The 26,009-nt window shown below is 54.4% G+C and overlaps 1 protein-coding gene across 2 annotated transcripts; it reads left to right on the top strand.

Annotated features, from left to right (window-relative positions):
- The first annotated feature begins 287 nt into the window (after positions 1–287).
- Positions 288–22,514, top strand: NDST1 (N-deacetylase and N-sulfotransferase 1). 2 transcript variants are annotated; one of them, XM_073355326.1, is made up of 14 exons: positions 288–849; positions 4,175–4,657; positions 5,637–5,724; positions 6,880–7,034; positions 9,891–10,076; positions 11,931–12,059; positions 12,671–12,853; positions 13,556–13,652; positions 14,099–14,222; positions 15,056–15,230; positions 15,752–15,922; positions 18,622–18,731; positions 20,871–20,973; positions 21,322–22,514. In XM_073355326.1, the coding sequence occupies exons 1-14, from the start codon at positions 340–342 to the stop codon at positions 21,439–21,441; spliced, it is 2,634 nt and encodes an 877-aa protein (XP_073211427.1). In that variant the 5' UTR covers positions 288–339; the 3' UTR covers positions 21,442–22,514. The 2 variants fall into 2 exon arrangements, with proteins under 2 accessions (XP_073211427.1, XP_073211428.1); XM_073355327.1 differs by having other exon boundaries at positions 773–849; positions 3,909–4,657.
- The last annotated feature ends 3,495 nt before the right edge of the window (positions 22,515–26,009 follow it).

The following is a 26,009-nucleotide window of genomic DNA, read 5'->3' as shown; positions in this document are numbered from 1 at the left end:
CTGCAGCAGAATTGGGCCACCATGAATGGACCCAGGGAGCCGACGTGCCCTTGCGCCGCTTGAGAGAAACGCCCGACCCCGAAGAGGCAGTGAGGTCGATGCCAGGACGCTGCTGGTGTTTCTGCTCTGCCAGGGGACTCTGAATGGATTTGCCATGGTGACATGAAAAAGACATGGGGGATACCCGACTGCCAGCTGGGAGATCCTACACACGCACAGGCAGCCTGCTAGTATTTTAATTTATGACTGTGCTTTCCTGTGAAGGGGGTTGAGAGCAGGAGGGGGGGGCGGGGTGGGTGTGGGTGGGGAGGAACCTGCAGTGGCTTCTTGGAAGCAAGGATGACCATGCTGGGGAGGCTCCGGAGGGGTTTCCGACAGGTGTCTCCTCAGATGGTGCTGCTCCTGCTCTTTGCCTTCTGCCTGCTCAGTGTTTTCATCTCAGCATATTATTTATATGGGTGGAAGAGGGGCCTGGAGCCCTCTGGGGATGTCCCGGGCCCAGACTGTGACGAACCCAAGATCGCCCCTTCCCGCCTGCTCCCCTTGAAGTCCCTCAAGGTGGCTGATTCATCCCGCACGGACCCCTTGGTGCTGGTGTTCGTGGAAAGCCTGTACTCTCAGCTGGGCCAGGAGATCATTGCCATCTTGGAATCCAGCCGCTTCAAATACCGGACAGAGATTGCCCCCGGGAAGGGGGACATGCCCACCCTGACCGACAAGGACCGGGGGCGCTTCGCGCTCATCATTTATGAGAACATCCTCAAGTATGTGAACTTGGATGCCTGGAACCGCGAGCTCTTGGATAAGTACTGCGTGGAGTATGGCGTGGGGGTTGTCGGCTTCTTCAAGGTACATGGGGATGCATCTTGGGGATGGAATGGGCCATCTGGGGAGACAAAAGGCCAACCAGGCTCTCCGTGCAGGGCAGGGTGGCCAGAGACAAGCTCTTTGGGAGGTACCCAGGGTCTGTTTCTGTTCTGGATCCCCTGCCTCGCCGCCACTGGGAATCTCGGCTGGGGTCCCATCGCATTGCTCTGCAGAGATGAGCCACTGAGGTATAGTCAATTGGTTGGCCATGGGAGGAGTTAAGTCCAGCCCTGCTAAGCTAGGCAGCTGATGGCAGAGCTCTGAGAGAGAGTGTCTGAGTAAAGGGGTGGGTTAAATAGGTGGAGAAGTATATAGAGACCTTCTGACCTGCTCACGAAGGGAGCGTGGTGACCTGGGATTGACCCGTCAAACTATTCCACTAGCAGAAGCTCTCCCCAGGCCTTACTGGGCCCTGGGCATTTGCTGTGTAACAGACTCCCAGCTGACGTGAAATCGTCATGGTTTGCTCACAGGAAGGATCACATGAGCAGCAGGCCCCTCCAGTGCACGCTCTGGGCACGCTCCATGGGGACTGCTGCTTTGTTTTAAGTGTCTCCCTCAGGGGCCTAATAAACCCAGGGCTGTGCTTCCAATTGGTGCCAAGTGCGGATTTACAGACACCCCCGCCCCCCCCCCCCCCGTGTGGGGATGAGGATACGCTGCTGCCGTCTTCTCTAGCTCTGCTGGTGACAGCAGGGGGAGATTGGCTGGTCCCTGGGAGCTGTCTGTCTGTTTCTGAGCAGAGCTGGAAGAGCTGTCTCCTTTTGGTTTGCAAGGGGGTCTCGTACCAAGGACAGGTGCAAAGAGTTAGCTGGGTCTCTCCTGTGATCCTTTGAGTTTTGGAGAACAATCCCTCACGCTTGCTTTCTGTCTCTTTGGATTTCAGCCAGCTTGGGCAGTGGTGGGGAGCTTGGCCTTCCCAGTAGAAGGAATGTGCTGTTTCCTTCCGTTCCAGACGTTTGGGAAGCACAGCGGGGTTCCGGGGTGGGAAAGTGGCACTGGGAACCCTTTTCTGTTCACACCAAGCTCCGGTTCTGTGGTGCCTCTGATTTCGTGCTCTTCTGTTTGTAACTAGGATTTCCTAGCTTCAGGCAGTGGGGGGAGCTGGACCTGCTGGAGCAAACTGGGCAGAGTCCAGCCACTTGGACTGAATTTCAAGACATAATAAATCCCTGTGGGTGCAAATATGTGAGCAGACAGAGAACCCAGCCCTCTGCTGCTGGGAACAAGAGAAGCCTCATTGAAGCTAATGCAGATACACCTCGGGTGACCAGACAGCAATTGTGAAAAATCGGGACGGGGTGAGGGGAATAGGTGCCTATATAAGACAAAACCCTGAATATCGTGACTGAACTTTGGGACATCTGGTCACTCTGGATTCACCTGTTTACACTAGAGAGAATTTGGCCCAGAATTGACCCCCAGAAGGTCATAAATAAGTAGCTGATGAGACCCTTTCTAAGCAGTGACCCCTGAGATGTAGAGACCTGCACCTGCGAGTGCGGTAAAGCCCCCGGGCCCTTTGGCCAAGCCATTGCTGGCCAGAGGAGAGGAACAGGAGCCAACGCTAGACAGTGTATTCAGCCTCAGGGCCAGCGGTAGAGGAAACCCCTGCTGCCTATTAAACCAATAGGCTAAATATAAAATACTAGGCCCGGGGCTGCTGGCCTGCGTCCACCAGCGCAGCTGTTTTGGGAGGACTCTGCGGTGCCGGGAGCGCAGGCGGGATGCAGGCTGGCTGGGCCCACCCGTGGAGCGAGGCCATCAGCATTCCAGATGTGCTCCCAGCCCGTGAAGGGACTGTCCAGACCCTCGCCAGAGAAATCCGCTCCCCTCACACGCCCAGCGGCCTCCTTTTGACCCCACCGCCCCTTCGATTGAGGAGCCTTCCCCTGAGGAGCAGCGGGGGCCGCTGTTGAGTGGGATGAGATTGGCGCCCCCACACCCTAGCAGCAAGGCATGCCCCTTTGTAGCACTTCCAGCCTCTGCTGTCCAAGGACGCCAGGGTTGGGACACAAACCAGCCCTGCCTGCCCAGCTGGGCAGAGACGCCTCTGGAGCAGCCTTTCAGGCACGCAGCTCTTGGTTTCAATTAGCAGCTTGTGTGCAGATGGATGGGCTCTAGTCCCCGTGTGGGTGTGAACGGTGTGGAACCGGCTGCAGGGCTGAGCTGTCCCCAGCGTTCGCATTCCCGAGATCGGACTGTCCAGGAACTCGGCGAGTCGTGCTCTGTAACTTGCTGATTCATGCGCTCTAATGCTTGCGCTGGAAAACTCCCCGGCCGAGATCGCAGCGCGGAAACGTCTGCTGAATCTGTGGGGTTTATCAAACACCTTGTCCCGCAGTTCTGCTACCGGTTTCTAATTGTCTGCAGCTCAGTGTGTCTGATGAGCCAATAGGCTCCTTTTTAGCCTCTGAAATGGGATCCTATTTGGGATCCTCCATCCAAATAGAGAGCGTTAAAATATGGCAAGTGATGGAAGCTTAAATGTCAGCAACTGACGGGAATCATAGAATCATAGAATATCAGGGTTGGAAGGGACCCCAGAAAGTCATCTAGTCCAACCCCCTGCTCAAAGCAGGACCAATTCCCAGTTAAATCATCCCAGCCAGGGACAACGTGTCTGTGCAACAGCCCTCCCCCTGGAAATCTTCTCTCTGCTCAGAACAGTGGTGTGTGTGCAGGGGTCACAGTCCAGCAGGCCTGGGAGGTGCAGGGCGCAGCAGGAAGGGAGCTCTCAGTTTTAGGGGTAAGATCAACACTCTAGGTTTGGTGCCCCAGCTGCGTGAAAGGCCGTGTTGGCCGTGGTGCCTTATTGCAGGAGCACAGTGGGGAATAAAGACTGCAGAATTCCCATGTGGCTGGTGGGGGACAGGCCAGCTCCCTCTTTTGCAGAAGAGGGGATGGCACTTGCTGTGTAGTGTGTGGCTGCTACTGGGCTCAGAGCCTGAGTGTTTGAATCCAGGGGGTTCCCCAAGTGCTCCTTCTCAGGGGGTTGCTGGGAAGCAGCTTGTGATGTGCTGCCTTTCCTGCTTCCCCAGGTTGTGTTCCTTCAGCTTGTCCCGCCCGCCCCCTCTGGATCCGACCAAACCGGTCCCCCACCTGCCCTGCACTGCTGCCTCTACCTGTCCAGGTGATGCAGTCTGGGCACAACTCATTTCTGAGCACCGAGGTGGCCTGGATCAGCCAGAGGGGAGCATGGGGGAACGGCACCCAGGGTGCTGCAAGGGAGGCATGGGGAATGCCCCTGCCCCTCCGCCTCCCTCTGAGGCCTTTCTCATTCAGTCCATGGGCTCTCCCCTGGCAGGCCAACGAGAACAGCTTGCTGAGTGCTCAGCTGAAGGGCTTCCCACTCTTTCTCCACTCCAACCTCGGGCTGAAGGACTGCAGCATCAACCCCAAATCCCCGCTCCTGTACATCACGCGACCCAGCGAGGTGGAGAAGGGCCTGCTTCCAGGAGAGGACTGGACCGTCTTCCAGTCCAACCATTCCACCTACGAGCCAGTGCTCCTGGCCAAGACCAAGTCAGCAGAGTCCATCCCGCACATGAGTGTCGACGCCGCGCTGCACACCACCGTGGTGCAGGACCTGGGCCTGCACGACGGCATCCAGAGAGTGCTCTTCGGGAACAACCTCAACTTCTGGCTGCACAAGCTGGTCTTTGTGGATGCCGTCTCCTTCCTGACCAGCAAGAGGCTCTCCCTTCCCCTCGACCGCTACCTCCTGGTGGACATTGATGACATCTTCGTGGGCAAGGAGGGCACTCGCATGAAGGTTGAAGACGTAAAGGTACCGCTGTCCCAGCTCAGCCAGGCAGTGCTGGGGGGGGGGGGGGATTCTGATGTGACTAGAGATCCCTGGCCTTAGTGCACTTGGGCACAGATCCCATTGTGCACGGAGCAAGGGCTGGGGGGGGTGTCTGGGACGCTGGTGCACGGAGCAAGGGCTGGGGGGGGTGTCTGGGACGCTGGTGCACGGAGCAAGGGCTGGGGGGGGTGTCTGGGACGCTGGTGCACGGAGCAAGGGCTGGGGAGGGGTGTCTGGGACGCTGGTGCACGGAGCAAGGGCTGGGGGGCGTGTCTGGGACGCTGGTGCACGGAGCAAGGGCTGGGGGGGGTGTCTGGGACGCTGGTGCACGGAGCAAGGGCTGGGGGGGGTGTCTGGGACGCTGGTGCACGGAGCAAGGGCTGGGGGGGGTGTCTGGGACGCTGGTGCACGGAGCAAGGGCTGGGGGGGGTGTCTGGGACGCTGGTGCACGGAGCAAGGGCTGGGGGGGGTGTCTGGGACGCTGGTGCACGGAGCAAGGGCTGGGGGGGGTGTCTGGGACGCTGGTGCACGGAGCAAGGGCTGGGGGGGGTGTCTGGGACGCTGGTGCACGGAGCAAGGGCTGGGGGGGGGTGTCTGGGACGCTGGTGCACGGAGCAAGGGCTGGGGGGGGTGTCTGGGACGCTGGTGCACGGAGCAAGGGCTGGGGGGGGTGTCTGGGACGCTGGTGCACGGAGCAAGGGCTGGGGGGGTGTCTGGGACGCTGGTGCACGGATCGTGCACCTAGTGAACAGACGTGGAGACTCTAGTGCCCTCAGAGCATCAGCTGGGGGTGTGAACCGTTCCGCAGGCTTGCTGTTCCTCGAGTACACGAAGCAGAAGTCACACGCGTGACTCCCGACCCTCCTGCGCCGAGCGGGAGCGCACGGCAGGGCCGAAGGTGCGGGTTACTGCCTGATGATGTGTGTCGGGTACCAGTCATGTCTCTCTCTCCCTGCCACAGGCTCTGTTTGACACTCAGAATGAGCTGCGCACCCACATCCCCAACTTCACCTTCAACCTGGGCTACTCAGGGAAATTCTTCCACACAGGTGAGGCAGGGCAGCTTTGCCTCCATAGACCCTTGCTGTCCCTCTCGGTTGCTGAGCTGCAGCATCTATGCTGCACAGCTTAAAAACCCCTCCAGCCCCAGACGTCCGGGACCACGGAGATGGCAGCTCTAGAAGAGCCTCCGCTGACGACGCCCCTTCCCAGAGCTCTCTCTGCCTCTGCAGTGTTGTATCATGGCAGGAGCTTGAAAGAAGGGGGCCCTGCCCCTTTAGTCTCTCCTCTGGAAAACCAAACGAGCAGAACTCGGTGCATTACCTGGCAAAGGCGTTTGCTGGGTTTGGCCAATCAGAGTCCCTAGGGCTGCTCTGGCGTTGTCGAGCCGCAGATGGCAGAGTACTTCCCACCGTTAGCCCCATTTCACAGGCAGAGAGAGAGAGCAAGTACCTTGGCCAGTGGCAGGGTTAGAAGCCAGGACCCACCCGCTGGGCTCGGGCTCTCTTCCCTTCCTGGTACTTCTGGTATGTCTCTCGCTGAGGTTACAAGCCATGTGAGTGCAGTCGCAGAGTCACCACGTTCAGCAGTAGTTTGCCCGTTCCCCCGGGCAGCGTGCAATGGGGTACGATGCCAGGTGAATGTGAAACCTAAACAGACGCTTAGACGCTCAAACCTGTTCACAATAATCCGTCTTCAGTACCGTAACAATACGGGGCTGATCCCTCTTGGGGGCTGGGGATTTGTGCTCCGCTCTGGTGGCTCATGCCATCGCCAGAGCCCATCTGGGATGGGCTCAGGACCTTCCGAGCTACTGGGTGACTGAAGAGCCAGATTTCTCCCTGCTCTCACAGAGGATGGGCTAGCAAAGGTTGCTAAGCACCAAATGCACCTTTGGTCACTGCAAAGATAACGATCCGCTCCAGAATGACAACAGTGCCCTGGGGGTTCCCCCGTGGCTGCTCCTTTCCACCGGCCTCCCAGGGGTCCGAGCGGCAGCAGAGAGCACATGTGGGGCAGCGTAAGGTCCCGTCTCTGAGCTTTTCGCTGCCTGCTGGATTTCACTACGGCAGTCTCAGAGCAACCCCCCTTTGCAATCCCGTACCCCACCTGAACCGCACATTCAAGCTCTCGCGTGAGCCGGGCTTGAGTTCTTTGGCTTTAGCGCGGCGGGGCTGCGGCTGATGATGGTCTGGCCCCGACAGGCACAGATGCTGAAGACGAAGGAGACGACCTGTTGCTGTCTTACGTGAAGGAGTTCTGGTGGTTCCCCCACATGTGGAGTCACATGCAGCCTCACCTCTTCCACAACCAGTCGGTGCTAGCAGAGCAAATGACCATGAACAAGAAATTCGCTGTCGTGAGTAAGATGCCAGCTGGCGGGTGCTTAGCCATGGGGGATGCTTGCTGGGCTGGGGAGTTAAAGATGGCATCTCAACCCCCCCGGTCTTGTGTCTCTCCTCCTGCCTTCTCAGACTGAGCTCATTCTGTGGGGAGCATGGTAACGAGCAGGAGAAAGAACATTGCATAAGAGCAGCAGGAGTTGCTACGTCATCTCTCTCCTCTCCAGTTTTCACCCCCTGTCCTCCCCCTTCCCCTCATCCTGCTGTCTGTATCTATGCAGTGAAATCTCATGAGGACCTCTCAGTCCTGAATCTTCTGGAACCTCTTTAAAAGATCCCCAAGTGTCTTTGAATAAAGTTTTGTTTGACCTTTAGTTCTCCATCTCCTACCAGGCAATGCAGTTTAACTGGCTCCCTAGGCGGGATGCTAAGACAGGTTTCCTCGTACTTCTCGATCTGTCTGCTCCTGCATTAGAGGCTGTGGAGTAGCAGGGAGAGACTAAAAAGATTAGGTCAAAGACGATCTGAAACGTGAGTGGCATCAAGAAGGCTGCCCCTGTGTTGCTGTTCATCCCCTCCCTCACAAGAACAAGGCATATCCACTTCAAAAAAAAAAAAAAAAAAAAGGGCAATAAACTTAAAACAGAGAGAGTTTTTTAACCCCATACATAACTATCCTGTGGCAGAGAGTTCCACAGGTGCTTACTTAAGCCTAAGGACTTGTCTGAACACAAGTTGTACCACTTTAACTATGCCAATATAGTGACACCCCTACAAAACCTGTGCCAGTGTGGACACACTTGTATTGATATAAAGGGGCATTATACCGATATAGCTAAATTCCAGGAAATAAGCCATACTGCCTGGTGTAAGCACTTTTATACTGGTGTAACGGCATCTCCAGTAGGGGTTGCACAGTATAACTATTGTGGGTAAACCCCCCCATCCCTCTCCCCCACACACACCTGAAATAACGATACCGATACGACACTGCGTGCCGACCACGGCTGCGTCCACACGATGGGCCCTATGGTGGTGCAGCGTAGATGCATCCTACAGCGGTGGAAGGGGTTTTTCCTTCCCTGCAGTAAATCCACCACCTCCTGAATTCTTCCATTGCCCTCGCTGTGCCCACAGCAGGGGTTAGGTCGACCTAACCGTGTCGCACAAGGCTGACATCGTTCCCACCGCTGTGCGAGGTAGTTCGGTGGATCTAAGTGTGAAGTATAGCCCTGGCCCGGGACTAAGGCAAAGGGCTTGTCTTCACTCGAGCTTTCACTGGAGTTAATCAACTGGAGGCAGCTACCACGTTGGCAAAGGCTGCTCGGGACCCACCCCAAATGTTTGTTCCAGACTACAAACACTGGTGCTTGATTGCCTGGAGCAAATGTGTGGCGAGTGTCCAGAGTTCCTAATTTAGCACGTTTGCCTGTTCACTGGACGTAGTGAACACGCGGAAAGTCTAGTCTAGGGCCTTGTCTTCCCTAGGCGGGAGGATACGCTCTTACCTTGAGGGCACTAACACCAGGTACAAGCCTAGTGAAGACAAGTGTTCAGGTGAGTTAGTCTTTATCTTGACCTGGGAGCCTAGGGTTTACCTCGACCTGCTAATTTATATGAAAACTACAACCTGCCAGGCCTTTTCTAGGCTTTTACCTTGTGTTTAGTTAACACAATTTAGCAAGACATCTGTTTTCCATCTGCAGAGGCTAGTAGAATTAAGAAGCTGATGACTCAGGTTACATGAATAATAAGGTACCCAAGGTGGTATGAGCTGGGAAATGCCTGTCTATACATCCTCAGGTTTCAGGACATCAGACAGCTACTAAGGGTACATCTACGCAGCAAAAAGGGTGAGCTAACTTGGGTTGAAATGGTGGTGAAGATATAGCAGCTCAGCTTTTAACTTGGGTCAGCAGCTTGACTTCGAGCCTACAGAGGAGCCAGCAATAGCCAGGTGTGCTCTGGGTATTTTATGTCTTCCTCTGGAGCATCTGGCTTACTGGCCACTGTCTCAGACAGGATACCGGGCTAGACGGACCATGGGTCTGATCCACCCTGGTAGTGCCTGTGTTTGGAGAGAACTTCTGCAACCTATGAAACATCAACACCCTTTTGTGTCCGTGGAGGGAGGCGGGTGATGAGAAGCGACAAATAACATTTTATGTGGGGAGTTAATACCCCTCCCTCCCTCCCCCGAAAGGGTTGTAAAGTTTCCAATGGCCCATTGTGTTAATGCACTAGTCTTTTCGCTTCTGGCATTCTGGATCCGAACTAAGGCTGATCACACTGGTTCTGATAAGGTAACGAGCAAGCCACCTCTCGTTCCCCAGCTGAACCCGAACTGAACCTTGTGCCAAAAGCGGGCTGAGACCCAAAGGGTTCAGCTAAGCACTGTGTTCTCGCCAACCAAATGGGAGCTTTGCCTGTCATTGTTCCAGCCCAGCTTGGATCGTAAATGCAATGACTCGGCACCCCCAGCGTCGGGGATACTTGTCGCATTGCTCCGTGTGGCCCAGCCGACAGGCTTGGAATAGCAGGGCATGACTGAGGTGCATTGGCCCGTGTACGGTCGGGCTGTGCCGTGCCTCTCTGCAGCGTACCTGGCTCTAGCTGGGGCTGGCTCTCCCCTTCTTGGATACTCACCTCCACCATCACGGACAAAGCAAGGACTCAGTGGACCATGCTCTCTGGGAGCTAGAATTGAGAATTCTGCCCCTTTTCCTTGCTAACCCAACCCTATTAAAGCAAAACCTCGGAGCGATGTATCTGTCCGTCGAAGAGCTCCGCTAGAGTTAGGTTTCCGCTGGGTCGTTTGTAGCTCACCGATTCTGTAGCTTAGCTCAGTCACCTTCTCTTTCCTGTCCCTTCAGGAGCATGGCATCCCCACCGACATGGGGTACGCCGTGGCACCCCACCACTCCGGCGTCTACCCTGTCCACGTGCAGTTATATGAAGCGTGGAAGCAGGTTTGGGCGATCAAAGTCACGAGCACGGAGGAGTATCCCCATCTGAAACCAGCCCGCTACCGACGGGGCTTTGTCCACAACGGGATCATGGTAGGTGAAACGGGGCATTGCAGCTATTCCTTGGGCCCCCTCCCTGCCCTAAACCTCCCACAATCAGCTGGGTTGCCAGCACGGCTGGCTCAGAGGGTTCCCGCTAAGACATGGAACTCTACACCAGTAGGTCACTGGTTTGAACGTTGCCCAGCAGTGACGCTCAGCTGGGTGCATCTCTCTGGGTGGCATGAAATGGGAGCGCTGCATTTCAGCCCCAGTCTAATCTCCACTGTCGCAAACCACTCCCTCCACGGCAGTTTCAGCACAGAGGCCGGTGCAGGTGGATTTGGCCGGGTGGGCTAAATGGACCGGTTTGGCGCTGTGACTCAGTCAGCAGGAGGAACAAGACCCACCTTTGCAGTACAGGTCCCCAGCATCCTGCCAGGTGTGGCAGCTTTGCTACAGAGCCGCTCTTTCTGTCAGGAGATCATGGTAATGATTTCCCAGCATCCCTGGAAGATCTTGTCAGCAAGTTAAGGAAGTATGGGCTGGATGAATGCACTATAAGGTGGGTAGAAGGCTGGCTAGATTGTCGGGCTCAACGGGTAGTGATCAATGGCTCCATGTCTAGTTGGCAGCCGGTATCAAGTGGAGTGCCCCAAGGGTCGGTCCTGGGGCCGGTTTTGTTCAATATCTTCATAAATGATCTGGAGGATGGTGTGGATTGCACTCTCAGCAAATTTGCGGATGATACTAAACTGGGAGGAGTGGTAGATACGCTGGAGGGGAGGGATAGGATACAGAAGGACCTAGACAAATTGGAGGATTGGGCCAAAAGGAATCTGATGAGGTTCAATAAGGATAAGTGCAGGGTCCTGCACTTAGGACGGAAGAACCCAATGCACAGCTACAGACTAGGGACCGAATGGCTAGGCAGCAGTTCTGCGGAAAAGGACCTAGGGGTGACAGTGGACGAGAAGCTGGATATGAGTCAGCAGTGTGCCCTTGTTGCCAAGAAGGCCAATGGCATTTTGGGATGTATAAGTAGGGGCATAGCGAGCAGATCGAGGGACGTGATCGTTCCACTCTATTCGACATTGGTGAGGCCTCATCTGGAGTACTGTGTCCAGTTTTGGGCCCCGCACTTAAAGAAGGATGTGGATAAATTGGAGAGAGTCCAGCGAAGGGCAACAAAAATGATTAGGGGACTGGAACACATGACTTATGAGGAGAGGCTGAGGGAGCTGGGATTGTTTAGCCTGCAGAAGAGAAGAATGAGGGGGGATTTGATAGCTGCTTTCAACTACCTGAAAGGGGGTTCCAAAGAGGATGGCTCTAGACTGTTCTCAATGGTAGCAGATGACAGAACGAGGAGTAATGGTCTCAAGTTGCAGTGGGGGAGGTTTAGATTGGATATTAGGAAAAACTTTTTCACTAAGAGGTGGTGAAACACTGGAATGCGTTACCTAGGGAGGTGGTAGAATCTCCTTCCTTAGAGGTTTTTAAGGTCAGGCTTGACAAAGCCCTGGCTGGGATGATTTAAATGGGAATTGGTCCTGCTTTGAGCAGGGGGTTGGACTAGATGACCTTCTGGGGTCCCTTCCAACCTTGATATTCTATGATTCTATGATCTAGGGGTACCAGATCCCAAAAGACGAAGATTTCCCCCCCTGGAAATATGTGCGTGTGTGGAGTTCAGAGATCAGGAGAATTTCCCCCTCCCCAAAGGGGGCAGGAGCAGCCCAGCTCCGTCCCTCCTGAGTAGAAGAATCTCGTCGGGGTGGGTTCCCAGGTGATGTTGAGGCCAGTGCTAATACCTGGCAAGTTGATACCGTCAGATCTTCCCTTAGTTTGGCATGGTGAGGAAGGAGCACCGGATTCCTTCCTGCTCTGACTCCTCTCTGCCCCCAGGTACTCCCGCGGCAGACCTGTGGCTTGTTCACGCACACCATCTTCTATAACGAATACCCTGGCGGCTCCAGTGAACTGGACAAGATCATCAATGGAGGGGAGCTGTTCCTGACTGTGCTACTTAACCCTGTGAGTGCTCTGCAGCGATTGGAAGGGCCCCTTGGTGCACACGGGCCTGTCCCCTCGGCTGAGGTAGATGAGTGTCCCTGTGATGGCCAGGGGCTCTCAGCCTGTGGTCGAGGAGGATGGGCAGGGCCTCCTCCAAGGGCCTAGTTTGTTGGCCCTTGAATTGGGCTGGCCACAGAGACACTCCTGGTCTCAAAAGTGAGAGTCAGAGATCAGACAAAGAGTCCCAGTCTCCTGCGTGGCTTTTCCTCCCCAAACTGGGGGGCTCAGGTCCATCTGTAACTGACCCCGCTTGGGCTGGCAGCAGGGTCTGACCCAGGGACGTTCAGTACTAAAAGCATGAAACGCTGCTCCTTGACTAAGGCTGGTAGCTGTGATGTGAAGCAGCCATGAGAGGAGGACAGAGACTCTTGCTCTCCTAATGGGTGTGTTACACGTCTGGGGTCCCGCGACTTTATCATCGGCGTCGGTCCCCGTTTGTTCCTCCCAGTTCAGAGCTGGGCCCAGGTCTCCCCAGTGTCGAGAGCCGCCCCAAAGTGCAAAGTAAAGTTGTCCTGAGATGGACTCAGAGCACTGACTAACTCCTGTCCTGTCCTCTTGCTGCTCCGTTGCAGATCAGTATCTTCATGACCCACCTGTCCAATTATGGCAATGACCGCCTGGGCTTGTACACCTTCAGACACCTGGTCCGCTTCCTCGACTCCTGGACCAACCTGAAGCTGCAGACGCTGCCGCCCATGCAGCTGGCGCAGAAATACTTCCAGATCTTCTCCGCGGAGAAGGATCCACTGTGGCAGGTACAGAGGCTACGCTCTCAGGCTGGCAAGCTTGAATGGGGGACAGGAGGCTCAGGGCTATCAGGGAATTGAGGACCGCACCAGGGGCAAACGGCTGGATTTTCTTCTATTGTGAGTGAATTTGGCTCTCTTGAAAGCGAGCAGCTAGTCAGCTAGGCACAGTGCGTGCGATGCCGAGTGCGAGGTTCTGCTCCCCTACTGCCTTCCTCCAAAGTGAGAATCCAGGCCAGGGTGGACAACACACCGAGTCCTGCTCCCGACCATATCCCTGCCCCAGGGCTCACAACATGAGTGCAGAAAAGGGCATGTGATAGTAACACTCAGATTCTGCATAGCACAGATCTGTATCCGTGGAGCTCAAAGCTTGAGACAAAGGAGGGTAAAGTTTCATTAACCCCATTTTACAGCAGGGAAACTGAGGCACAGAGCAGGGCTATCACTTGGCCAAGGTCACCCAGCAGGCCAGTGGCAGAGATGGGAGTAGAGGCTGGACAACCTTTGCCTGCTGTAGTGGGGTTCAGCTCTGTGCTGACCTTCCAGCAGCCTCTAGCTCTCCCTCTTCATTACAACCTTGGCACCCATCATCAACGAGAACAGGGGTAGTCTTCACTGTATTTATTAAAGGCCTATGGGGCATCGAGGCCTCTTCTCCCAGCCGCCCCCAGGTTGCACTTCCTTGATCCTCTTCCTCCGGTGTTTCAGGATCCCTGTGAGGACAAGCGGCATAAGGACATTTGGTCCAAAGAAAAGACATGTGACCGGTTCCCAAAGCTTCTCATCATTGGACCTCAGAAAACAGGTACTCCAGTTCCCCTCCATCAAGCTGCGCAGCACAGAACCAGTGACGCCGACGCAGCCGATCCCAGCGCGCGCATCTCCGCTTCAGCTGTGCTCTTGCACCGGTTGTGCCGTTTCTCTTTATGCGGGGGATTGTCTGGTTCTCCATCCGGCGGCCAGCAGGTGCCTCCCTGCATTCTGCCTACCCGCCTGTTGGCCTTGGAGGACTGGGCAGGTCTGAGCTGGTGCTGTTCCTCTCGTTGGGTCCTAGAACCTCCATCTCTTCCTTGGAGGACGGCAAAGCCTACCTATGCCGGGCTGGAGTGGGAACCTGAACTGGGTGCTCTGAACAGCCATGCATGGGGCAGCCTGCGGCAAAGAGGGGAGGGAACGTTGTCTGATTCGCGAAGGCGCAGGGTGGTCACTGCTGTGCCTCCAACCTCGGCTCTGCTTCCTTTCCGTTTAAAGGGACGACAGCCCTCTACCTGTTCCTGGGGATGCACCCAGACCTGAGCAGTAACTACCCCAGCTCGGAGACTTTTGAGGAGATCCAGTTCTTTAACGGACACAATTATCACAAGGGCATTGACTGGTAGGCCTTCTTTCATGCTACCCCCCGCCGGGGTCCCGGGTGTACTGGGGGTGGGGGAAGCTGCAAGCTTTGCGAAGAGCTGTGCGTGGGCTTTGCCATGTGGCTCCAGCTCATGGGACCAACATGTCAGCGCAGGAGTCCAAAATTCCCCTAGCAGACTGTCCGTTGCCACTAGACACCCATTCAGCCAAGCAGCCCCTGGGCTCCGTAAGGTGACTAGATGCTGAGCAAAGGAAGTGCCTCTTTAGATCCATCTGCAGAGCATCTTAATAAACACACCCGTTACCCATGTGGACTGGGCCTGCTACCGGCAGGTACTTGAACCTCCGCCCTCTTCTGAGTCGTGCCGTGGCCACTGAGTTCTTTATATTGTGATGGAAGAGGGAGAGCCCGGTGCCAAGATATCATCTCAGAGGGCAGCCTCACTGCGTTTTATCGACATACCCCTTCCAGGGAGCCCTCGTTCCATTGTGGGAGGCTCCGAGCTGCACTTGGCAGGGGGCTGATCTACACATGTACAGTTGAGCCCCAGGTCCGGGTCACAGCACACTTGTCTCCTGAACCCGTTCCATCGCTGTTCCGATCTGTAGTGTAGACAGGACCTTCCCCAGGTGCGGAGCTGGAGCCCTAGACTGGTGGTGGTCAGACATGAGGTGGCTGTTCAGGGCAGCTGGGGGGGGCGATCGGTAGCGTGTGCTGGATCCTGAATATAGAACGCGTGATATACAATAGTCCGGCTCCGTTGTCTCTAGGGCAGGGAGCCAGGTGTGTTTCTCTGTCGCCCTCCCCGAGTGCCCTCTCTTCCCCCGCCTCATGCAGTGACCTGTCTGCAGGTACATGGAATTCTTCCCCATCCCCTCCAACACCACCTCTGACTTCTACTTCGAGAAGAGCGCCAATTACTTTGACTCGGAAGTGGCTCCCAGGCGGGCGGCCGCGCTGCTCTCCAAGGCCAAGGTCATCACCATCCTCATCAACCCTGCAGACCGGGCCTACTCCTGGTACCAGGTCAGCTGCTCGGCTGTCGCTGCCTCTTCACAAGGCGGCTCCTTATGCTCCCGCTTGGGGCTGACTTGGGCGGGGGCGCGGAACGGAAAATCTGCTGTCCCGCACTGGGTCGGGCACGCTCCGCACTGTCCTGCGGCGTGGCCGCGGGTTGGCAGCCATGGCAGGGGCCCTGGCTTGCACCGGAGGAGATGGGTGTCCTCAGGCCGATGTCCGAGGAAGAGGTGATCCAGTGGTCTGTTAAGTTAGGTGTGGGGTGAGGTAAGCAGTTACCCTGGGGGCCGGGACACTTCCCCGGGGAAGGGAAAGAGCCCTACAGAACAGGGTGTGGTGTGTGCAGCGTACCCCCCGGTTCTGTGCGAAGTAGCACGCTAGACGCTGGGAGCCCAGTGACTGCACTGGTGCTCAGAAACCTCCCAGGAGCTCACACGCAGCCTTGGACTCAGATCCCGGTAACGCTAGCCAGGCCACTGGGGTTTTGTCATGCTACCTGACAAACTAAACCAGTTTGCTGCTGTTAACAGCACCAGCGAGCTCACGATGATCCAGTCGCTCTGAAATACACCTTCCACGAGGTGATCACAGCTGGGCCTGAGACTTCTCAGAAGCTCCGGACACTACAGAACCGCTGCCTCGTACCGGGCTGGTACGCCACCCACATTGAGCGCTGGCTGAACGGCTATCATGCCAACCAGGTAGGAAGGACAAAACTGCTGGGCCGTGTTCTCATCGCAAACCGCGGTGCCGAGAGCACCGTTTGGGCATAGAATCCCATTGTCAAAGCGCTACCGTGGGATTCATGGAGCATGTGCCATTTGCCTCTTGCATAACATCCTCTCTATACCCAGCCCTGGTTAGGGCAAGCTGTGATCAGGAACTCAGCATAACAGGATGCCTTTGGGACCTGTGACTATTTATGACCCAGAGCGCACAACCATCCTCTTCGCCCAACTCCCAGTTTCCGTGGTGGTTTCTCAGATCATGGGGATGGAGTTGGCATGGAATGTATTAGTCTCCTCTCCTCTCGTATCCATTGCATTGGAGCAGGGGGTGTGTGTCTTCGCACGAGTGTGCAGAGAGGTGTCAACCCATCAGACACACATCTGGCTCCAGGAGCTCGGCCTTCAGTCCCACTTTTGAGCTCTCAGACACTCGGAAAGGGATTAAAAGACTAGAATTATGTCACAGAAAAGTTTCAGAGTAGCAACCATGTTAGTCTGTATTTGCAAAAAGAAAAGGAGTACTTGTTCCACCTTAGAGACTAACAAATTTATTTGAGCATAAGCTTTCGTGAGCTACAGCTGAATGCATCCGATGAAGTGAGCCGTAGCTCACGAAAGCTTATGCTCAAATAAATTTGTTAGTCTCTAAGGTGCCCCAAGTACTCCTTTTCTTGTCACAGAAAAGGGATTTCTGAAACTTGTCCAGACCAGGAAGGAACCACTCAGTGTGGTCATGGGAGGGTGATTCTTATGTACCACTGGTGGGCTATTATGCCAGGCTGCTGAGTGTGCGCTGTATGCTATGCCAAACAAATTACAGGGCTCCTTTTTAAAGAGCTTATAACCAACCGGGATAGAGGGTACAACACAATACAGAAGAAATGCACAGCAGACTGTATGGTGTTGAAAGTTTTATGGGACTGTTTCATGTCCTTGAATGCCCTTCAGACACTTTCTAGCTGTGACTGCAGCATCAAAGTGCATGACAAAAATAACACAAGCTCTGTACTTCACAGCGCTCTCTGCAGCGGATTTATACTTTGTGATCGGGCTGCTCTCGGTGTAGTTACAGCACACTGGTCACCATACCATCTATGCACGGCATGCAGGAGTTAGTCTCGGCATGGTTCTGGAAAGGGTGTGTTGCTAGATTTTTTTTGAAACTGTGGCACATGCTGCTGTGTGCACACAACCGTACACTTGATGTGCCCGTGCAAACGGCGGATTTGTGCATGCACATGGCTAGTGGGGCATCTAAATGACCCTGTGTGTGCACATTTTATGCTCTTCACTTTGACATCTGCCGTTGTCAATGTGCAGTTCTGTGCACGTAAGTGTGAGAATTTGGGCCGGATTTTGGTTCACCGTTGGTGGGGTTGTGGCCCCGATGTCTCTGTTCTTCAGAGAAAAGCGACTTGCCTGGAAGTCATTGCGGTTGAAAGAGCTCATGCCTTGCATCGTGTGCTCATGTGCCTTGCATTGTGCTCTAAAGGAGGAAAGCCATGAATTCCTCCTGCAGCAGGGAGTTCTGTAGGTGGGCACTCTTCATTGAGTGTGCCTTGTCCTCAGCTGCATCAGTGCCGCCGACGGGGGTGTTCCTGGAGTGGGACAGAGAGAGGGGCCATCTGAGCGGTAGTTCACTCCTAGCTCACTGAGGGCTTTGAAAGAGAGGACGAGCTGTGAATGGAGAATCAGCGTCGTGCTTGGGGCGCTGGTGTGACGTGTTTCACCTGCCGCATATTCAGCCACCGGCCACCGAATGGCTTCTGTGGCCCGGCCAGTGCTGAGGAAAGTGGAGTCAGTTGCAGGGGCGAGAGGAAGGATTGTGTCTAGTGGCTAGGGTGGTAGTCTGGGGCTGGAGAGGCCTGGATTGAATTCTCTGCCCTGCCACAGATGCACCATGTGACCCTGAGCAAATCACTTTGCCTCTCTGTGCTTCAGTTCCCCATCTGTAACGTACGTGTGTGTGTGTGCAGAAATAGCCCTGTCCTACCTGTCAGAGGTGTTGAGGGTAAAGATGGGGGGGTGCTCGGACACTGGGGGGCTATAGAAGTACCTAAGGCAGATTGTAGCAGCCCAGGGCCCAGGACTTTTCAGCTTGGGGGGATATGATAGAGGTCTGTAAAATCATGAGTGGGGTGGAGAAAGTGATTAAGGAAAACATATTTACGTGGTCCCATAATATAAGAATTAGGGGCCACCACATGAAATTAATGGGCAGCAGGTTTAAAACAAATAAAAGGAAGTTCTTCTTCACACAGCGCACAGTCAACCTGTGGAACTCCTTGCCTGAGGAGGTTGTGAAGGCTAGGACTATAACAGGGTTTAAAAGAGAACTGGATAAATTCCTGGAGGTTAAGTCCATTAATGGCTGTTAGCCAGGATGGGTAAGGAATGGTGTCCCTAGCCTCTGTTTGTCAGAGGGTGAAGATGGACGGCAGGAGAGAGATCACTTGATCGTTACCTGTTAGGTTCACTCCCTCTGGGGCACCTGGCATTGGCCACTGTTGGTAGACAGGATACTGGGTTGGATGGACCTTTGGTCTGACCCAGTATGGCCGTTCTTATGTAAGGCACCTGTCTGTTCTCGGGGGCGGGGACAGATCCAGTTTGAAGCCAGCATGGAGCTGGTACCAGACTAAACCCCCCCCCTCCCCCTTTTATTCTTGCAGATCCTTGTTCTGGACGGCAAGCTGCTCCGAACGGAACCAGCCAAAGTGATGGAAACAGTCCAGAAGTTCCTTGGCGTGACGAATGTCATAGATTACCATAAAACCCTGGCGTGAGTTCTCTTCGTACCCTCCTCTTCCTCCTTCAGCCGGCGTGGCCCTCAGGGCTGCGGCCCCGTCATTCCAAGTGTTGGGCTTTCTCTCCCTTCCCCCGGGGCAGGTCTCCCATCAAGGGGATGGTTTGGTAACGCGAGTGAAGCTGGATTAGCGCCACGGTAGAGGGGAAATCCTGGCCCCACTGACAGCAACAAAGCTGCCATTGATTTCAGTGTGGCAACATTTTGCCCCAGGACTCAAAGCCATATTTGCTTGGGACCAGAACCAGCACCTGAGCCTCCTTCCCTTGAGGCTTGGCTGGGTTTTCTGAACACGGTTCCCGAGACACCAGTACCAGGCCAGAAGCTTGCAGCAGAGGAAGGGAGGTCGACGCCTTCCTTGCCCAGATGCTGGGCGTCCCTTTGCGCTTCTTGTTTGTGACCCCGACAGAGGGTCTGTCCTTCTCCGCTTGGCCAGGGCAGTATTTTGCCAGGCTGTATTTCCAGTGCTATGGAAACCGCTGTTGGCAAAGGACCATCTGTGCCCACCTGGTCCCACGCGTGAGTTCTCGACACAGCAACTGAGCGGTTCGCTGCCTGCACCAGGGCCAGAAACGGGGCAGGGAGGCGGTGTGGTGGGTCACGCTGAAGTTCCATCTGGCAACTTTTCTTGTCCTTTCATAGTAAGAAAGGGAGTGCTTGGTAGGGTTGAGTTATTAGTGACTTTTCCCTCCTCTTTGACTTAGAATCCACAGAATATTCCTCCCCAGCTTATGACAGCTTTTTTTAAAATATATTTTTCTTAGGAGAGCCCTTCATTAAGAGCTTAAGAAATTAAAACATGCCATTAAAACCGTAAGTTACCATGGGCAGTGCTCCTTTAAAAATCTCTACTTAGCCCCAGGCCTGGCTTGCTGTCTACACAGACTGGTGTGTCCTGTAAAGCGCTGTGAAACATTAGAAACCAAAGTGCAGTGACAGCCTGCAAGAAGGATGAGGCATCCCCATGATGGTTGCCAGATGCTGGGAATGGGCGACAGGGGATGGATCACTTGATGATGACCTGTTCTGTTCATTCCCTCTGGGGCACCTGGCACTGGCCACTGTCGGAAGACAGGACACTGGGCTAGATGGACCTTTGGTCTGACCCAGTCTGGCTGTTCTTATGCCAGCATCTCACAGAATCCTAGAAATGTAGGGCTGGAAGGGATCTCGAGAGGTCATTTAGGCCAACCCCACACACTGAACCAGCGTACCTAGAGCATCTCTGGCAGGTGTGTGTTCAACCTGTATTTAGAAACCTCCAATGATGGAGATTCCACACCCTCCCTTGGTAACCTATTCTAGTACTTAACTATCCTTATAGTTAGAAAGTTTTTTTTTAAATATCTAATCCAAATCTCCTTTGCTGCAAACTAAGCCGATTACTTCTCCGTGTCCACTGAAGATAGGACAAAAACAGTCATTCAACGTCCTCTGTATAACTTACCTTTTACGCGTTTGGAGACTGTTGTCATGTGCCCCTTCAGCCTTCTCTTCTAAAGGCTAAACATGCCAAATTCTTTCAAGCTTTCCTCCTAGGTCAGGGTTTCTAACCGTCTTACCACTGTATTCCAGCTGAGGCCTCATCCATGCTGAATAGAGCAGGACAATTACCTTCCGTGTCTTACATGTGAAACTCCTATTAATACAGCCCTGAGTGACATCTGCCTTTTTTGCCGCAGTATCACACAGGTGACTCGTATTCAAATTGTAACCCACTGTAGCCCCCAGATCCTTTTCAGCAGCACTGCTGCCTAGCCGGTTATTCCCCATTTTGTAGCTGTGCATTTGATTTTTTTTCCTTCCTAACTATAGTACTTTACACTTGTCTTTATTGAATTTCATCTTGTTGATTTGAGACCAGTTCTCCAATTTGTCACAGTCATTTTGAAGTCTGATCCTGGCCTCCACAGTGCTTGCAGCCTCTCCCAGCTTGGTGTCATCTGCATATTCTATAAGCATGCTCTGCACTCCATTATCCATGTCGTCAATGAACACATTGAGGTAGTACCAGACCCACGTCCTGGAGGCCGTCCATCCCTGAGGATCTTAGAACAAAGCTGTTCCTTGGGCATGTTTTGATAAATGTTACTGACTTCTCCCCTCTTGTTGTAGGTTTGATCCAAAGAAAGGATTCTGGTGCCAACTGCTGGAGGGAGGGAAAACCAAGTGCTTGGGGAAAAGCAAAGGGAGGAAATACCCTGAGATGGATTCAGATGTGAGTATAGGAAACCTTGCATGATTGCCACTAAATGAGCCTTGCTTTTGCTGTTTTTGCAAAATAGTTTCCCAGCAACAGTAGAACATCTGTGTGTCTCAGCAGAACACAGGATGGGCGGGGGGTTGGGGGGGCGTGTACGTCAGAGTGCACTAGAAAACTGCATTTACATGTGTGAGTCTGGTTTAGTACTGAGCATGGAAGGGAGGGGTTGGTGGGTGGATAGTAAAAAGCTGGTCCGGTTCATATCCAAAGCGCTGGAGCACTCTAATGCATTGACTGCAGCAAGTTCCTGGCACACGCTAACGATTACCATTATTGATGATCTCTGTCCTCTTTCTATTGCAGTCACGAGCCTTCCTGAGGGATTATTACCGGGACCACAATATAGAGCTTTCCAAGCTGCTGTACAAAATGGGTCAGACGCTGCCAACCTGGCTGCGGGAGGAACTCCAGAACGCTAGGTAGCTGCTGCTATCCTCGCCTTACTGAGCAATAGTGTCGCGAGCCCACGAAGAAGATCCCAAATCTAACACCGAGCCAAACAGACAGGAGCGGGAGGGAAAGGTCAACAGGGAAGAGTATTTCTGAGCAATAGTCAGCCAAGGTCTTTGAGCGAGAACCCATGTGGTCATCCGTGTGGCGAACGGGAGCAAACTGTCTCTTCTGAGGTCCCTTAAAGTTGTGCGACTGCCTGACTCTGCAAACCCAGGGCAGATTCCCCAAGAGCTGTTGTCTTCTGAGGTCCCTGTCGCTTCCTGGGTTGTGATGTCACTTCCTGATGAGGGGGGATTCCCCGAAGATTCCCTGCTTCTCCACCCCTGGATGGGGCTAACTTCTCCATGTCTAAGATAGTATTACAGCAACTCTGAGTCTCTCCTCATCAGATAATGGAGCTGAGCACCCTTCCAAGATGTGGACAACGCTTTGCAAAGCTAGCTTGGAGAACAGGAGCAAAACATGCTGTTTGAGGTCAGAGGCACAAAGGGGCTAGCCAGAAGCACCGGCCCAAGTCTGCAATTAAGTTTCAAACAAAACGAAGTGAGACCGCATAAAGGAATGGAGTGCCCTGGGTTCCTGCAAGACCTAGCGCTAAACGCTTGGAGAGGTCTCTGGGTTTTTTAAAGAAGGCTTTAAGACTTGGCAATATTTAGTTTGTCACCAATGAATTTGCCCCCCCCCCCCCCCCGCCTTTTATTTTATTGTATTTTATTTTGTTGAAGGGTGGGAGCTTGATAGATGACTATCTGTCCCATCTGGCAAGAGTACTGAACTGAGAACTGGTTCCAGAGTGGTTACGAAGTTAAAATATGCACCCTGCCCCCCTTCCCGTGTTGCAACGTTTTATATACGTGGTGTTTTCTGTGGTAAAAGACTGAGGTTGTCCAGTAGCCTCGTCACTGGAACGTGCTTTGATATACGAGCCAGCAGCTCAGAAGGGGGCAGACATCGGGCAGGGCAGACATTGGACTAACAGCAGCCGAAAGGATTCTGAGCATGTTGGACCCTCTTGGATACTAAAAGCTAAAGTATTTTAATAATTTTGTTCTGTTTTTCTGGTGCCACAAGTTTGTACCTGAGATACTAGGGTTTTATTTTGTCTCATTCACTGTTACACATGAAGGTGGGCAGCCAGTGCGGTTGGCTGGTCTATCTACTGACTAGTGATGGACAATTCTTTTTCTAATGACGGGATAAGTACCTTGCTGCTCCATCTCTGTCTCTCTCTCAGTTCTATCACTGCCAGTGTTTCAGTATTGAGGTTTCCTGCGAGTTTCTTCCCCCAGCTGTCCCAGTGTGGGCGGGGCTGGTAGCCGTGCTAACGAAGAGCTGTTGCCATTGGTTCCTTGGCGAAGGTCCTGGATCCCTAAGCAGGCTGACGGTGTATCGCTCACTTAGGAGCGAAGGTGGCCCAGGTCGGGGATGACCCAGCTGGAAGGCTGAGAACCCCAAAAGAGCTGATCTGACAGTGCTGTTGGCTGAATGAGCCGCTTGTATGGTGGGCCAGGACAGCCTGGGTGTAGTAGTTTGGGGAGGAGGAGTGGGATGGGGCGAGTTCTTTTATCTTGCTGCTCCAAAGAGGTTTGGAAAAGAGAACTGGGAAGCCTAGCCTGGGGAAGGTGCCTCCAACCAGGAGTGAAGAGAGGAGACAGTAGAAGAAGACGTGAATGCCAGTGTCTCATGGAGCAGGTTCCAAGGGCTCGTTCAGTGTTCTTGGACCCAGTACTCTTGGGAGCTGAGAATCGCCTAAGATTAATTCATCGGGTATCTCCCCAACTGGATGTCACTGCATTAGCACCTGAGTACGTTCACATGGAAGGAGGCCTAGCAAGGAGATTGGGTTGGAGGCGGAAAAGCAAGGAGTGTTCCCCCATAGGCCTTCAGGCTTCCCCCGTGCCAGTCACTGAGTTCCATGTCGTCTTCCTCTCATGGTGCCATGCTGGAATGGTGGGGAGTGAGAGATCCGCATAGACCTAGTCCCTGGGGCGTGCTAATGGTCTTGCGTTGTCCTCTGCACCAGCTAGGCTCTGATTCTGTGAGTCTGCCCCGTCCTGGGACAGCCCCCTTCTCCGGGGGCACATTCCTAATGCTGTTTAAAACAGCAGTGCCACGGGTCCCCTCTGGCACTTGCAGTAACACGAAAGCTTCCTCCCCTCCTCAGACACTCACCTCCCCCGAGAGCAGTCGGGGGGGGGGAGGGGGGCCTCCCTTTGCAGCCCCTGTTCAATGACGGTATTCTACATATGCAGTGTTGTTGCAGCCATGTCAGTCCCCGGCTATTAGAGGGACAAAGTGGGGGAGGCAATACCTTCTGTGGATGAGAGAGACCAGCTTTCGAGCTTACACACGCCGCCCTTGTCTCAGTATTATACGTGGCCTTTTCCTTTGCACCGAGCCGCCTTCCGGCCGCTGTTAAGCAGCATTGGGTACGTCCGCGCTGGAGCTGAAGGTGTCGTTTCCGGCTCTGGCAGATGTTGAGCTAGAACCAGAAGTGGCAGGGTGGGCTGAGTCCGATCGCACCCAGGCCCCTAGGACCGTCCTCAGGCTGCCGAGCTCCTGCAGCTTCTCTTTTTAGAGCGCGAGGAGCGCTCGCGCGGGTACGTCTACTTGGGCTGAAAATTACACCTCAACTCCAGGGTAGACGTACCCTTTGAATAACCAGAGTAGGAGCCGTGGGCAGGCCAGGATCGGCTCGTCCCCCTCGAGTTTTGAGGGGGAAGGTGTCGGTGAAATGCAGCGTGATTCTTATGCAGCCTGTGGCAGTTTCCACCGCCACCCGCTGGAGCCGGGCTGTGGAGAAGCAGCATGTTCTCCTGCTCCATGGCTTGTTGCAGTTACAGCAGAGGAGCCCAGGACATCTCTTCTCTTCTCTTCTGGCTTCTCCTTGCTTTAGGGCTGGGCGTTGAGTTGAGGCTAGCAGACTGCTCTCTCTCGTTGAGCGCGGTAAGAAGGAGCGAGTGAAATCAGGCACGTATGCCAGCAGCCAGCGAGGCCGGTTTATCGCCCCGTCCTGTGCGTGTGGATTAGGTACATACTGTGCCGTGGCTCGGGGAGCGTTGATCCCAACGAATGGTTTGCTGGAGTTTTCAGTATATCCACGATGACACAGACAGTGTCGCTGCCATCTTGGATTTTTGCCTTCTTCGCTCAAGCAGGCGTCTTAGGTTAGAGCAAAGCTTCCGCGGTGGCCATGGCGTGAGAAGGGGACTCACTTCGTGGGGGCATGAGTCTGAAACGGCAGTCGGGGCTGGTGCCTGGGGGGCGCTTTGTGGGCCCTGCCAGGTAGAGTGTTTTAAATCACTAGTGCCATGGGTCAGTCTAAGCATCTGCATGTTCTCTCTCTCTCTCACACGCACACGTGCGCTACTTTCTTTCTGTTGAGAGTGCTGGACTCACACGCTTGCACATTGCAGCCATGTGAGAGCTCCCTGCTCTAAGGGTCTCTTCTCCTCAATGTGCATTGCAGTGCCCACCAATGTGTAGTATAGCCCCCTTGGGCCGTGGGGTTTAACAAACGAGGCCCTTTCCCATTGCTTTCTGCCAAGATAACCGCTAGCTCCAGCAACTGGCCCTGTAGGGCTCATCCGCCGGCTCGTTGCTGCCCTGCCACATGTGGACTAACATCGGGCTATGCAGAGACAGAGAGTGCCTGACGCACCCTACAACTGCCCTGTCCTACCTCGTCTCTCCTTTCGTCACTGTTCAGCTAGCCTCCAACACAGGCTCGTATAAAGAGCAACCTGCAGCTTCTGCCCCCTCTCTGATTCATTCCGCGACGCTGCGGTCTCTGGCTGGGAGCAACCACGGCACCAGCCTGTGACCTTCCCAGTGGAACGGAGCAGGGTAGGAGTGGGCCGGCTGGAAGCAGGGAAGCAGCCCTGACAGCTAGATGAGCCCATGTTCCTCTTGGCACCTAGGCAGCTCCTATTGCTGCTGCTGTCAGCTTTCCAGGAGCCAGGGGAGAACTGGACTCTCCGACCCCTTGGTGATTGGCAGCAGCAGGAAGGAAAAGGCAGCAAAAAAGCACTCTGTGCAAAATATCTCAGCCTTGTCTGTAAAGCCAGGATCCCACAATAGGGCCTCAGTTTCCCACCTGCATGCCCAGGCCCATGGTCCCTAGAGGGATGTTGCGAGGCTAGAATGGATGAATGTAAAGTGCTTTTTCCAGCCACTGATGCAAGTCTGTCCCGGTTGCGTCAGGGTGTCTTAGGCTCAGCTTAGCTCACGGGGAAGTGTGTCTGAGCGCTCCTACCCACCAGCCCTCGCGCAGCCAACGGGGCGGAGGTGGGCACCCGAGGAACGAACCACCTAGCCAGGTGCGTATTGACAAAAGCCACCATTGGAGTGGTCCCTAAGTGCTGCACTTTACGAGAGGAAAATGGTACCTGCCCCGCCTGCTCTGTCGATCGCTCGCGTGGTCACTGGGCGGCGCTGGAGAGTGAGTGGTGAGAGAGACTCCCAATAGCTGGGCTTTTTTAAACCGTTCTTTTACCTTTTGTTGTTGACAAAAGAGGGAGCTCCCTGTGGGTTCCCGT

This window comes from Lepidochelys kempii, chromosome 8, assembly GCF_965140265.1.
Source record: "Lepidochelys kempii isolate rLepKem1 chromosome 8, rLepKem1.hap2, whole genome shotgun sequence".
Classification (NCBI taxonomy): Eukaryota; Metazoa; Chordata; order Testudines; family Cheloniidae; genus Lepidochelys; species Lepidochelys kempii.
The sequence above is the reverse complement of the archived record's forward strand: the minus strand, read 5'-3'. Positions and strand labels throughout refer to the sequence as shown.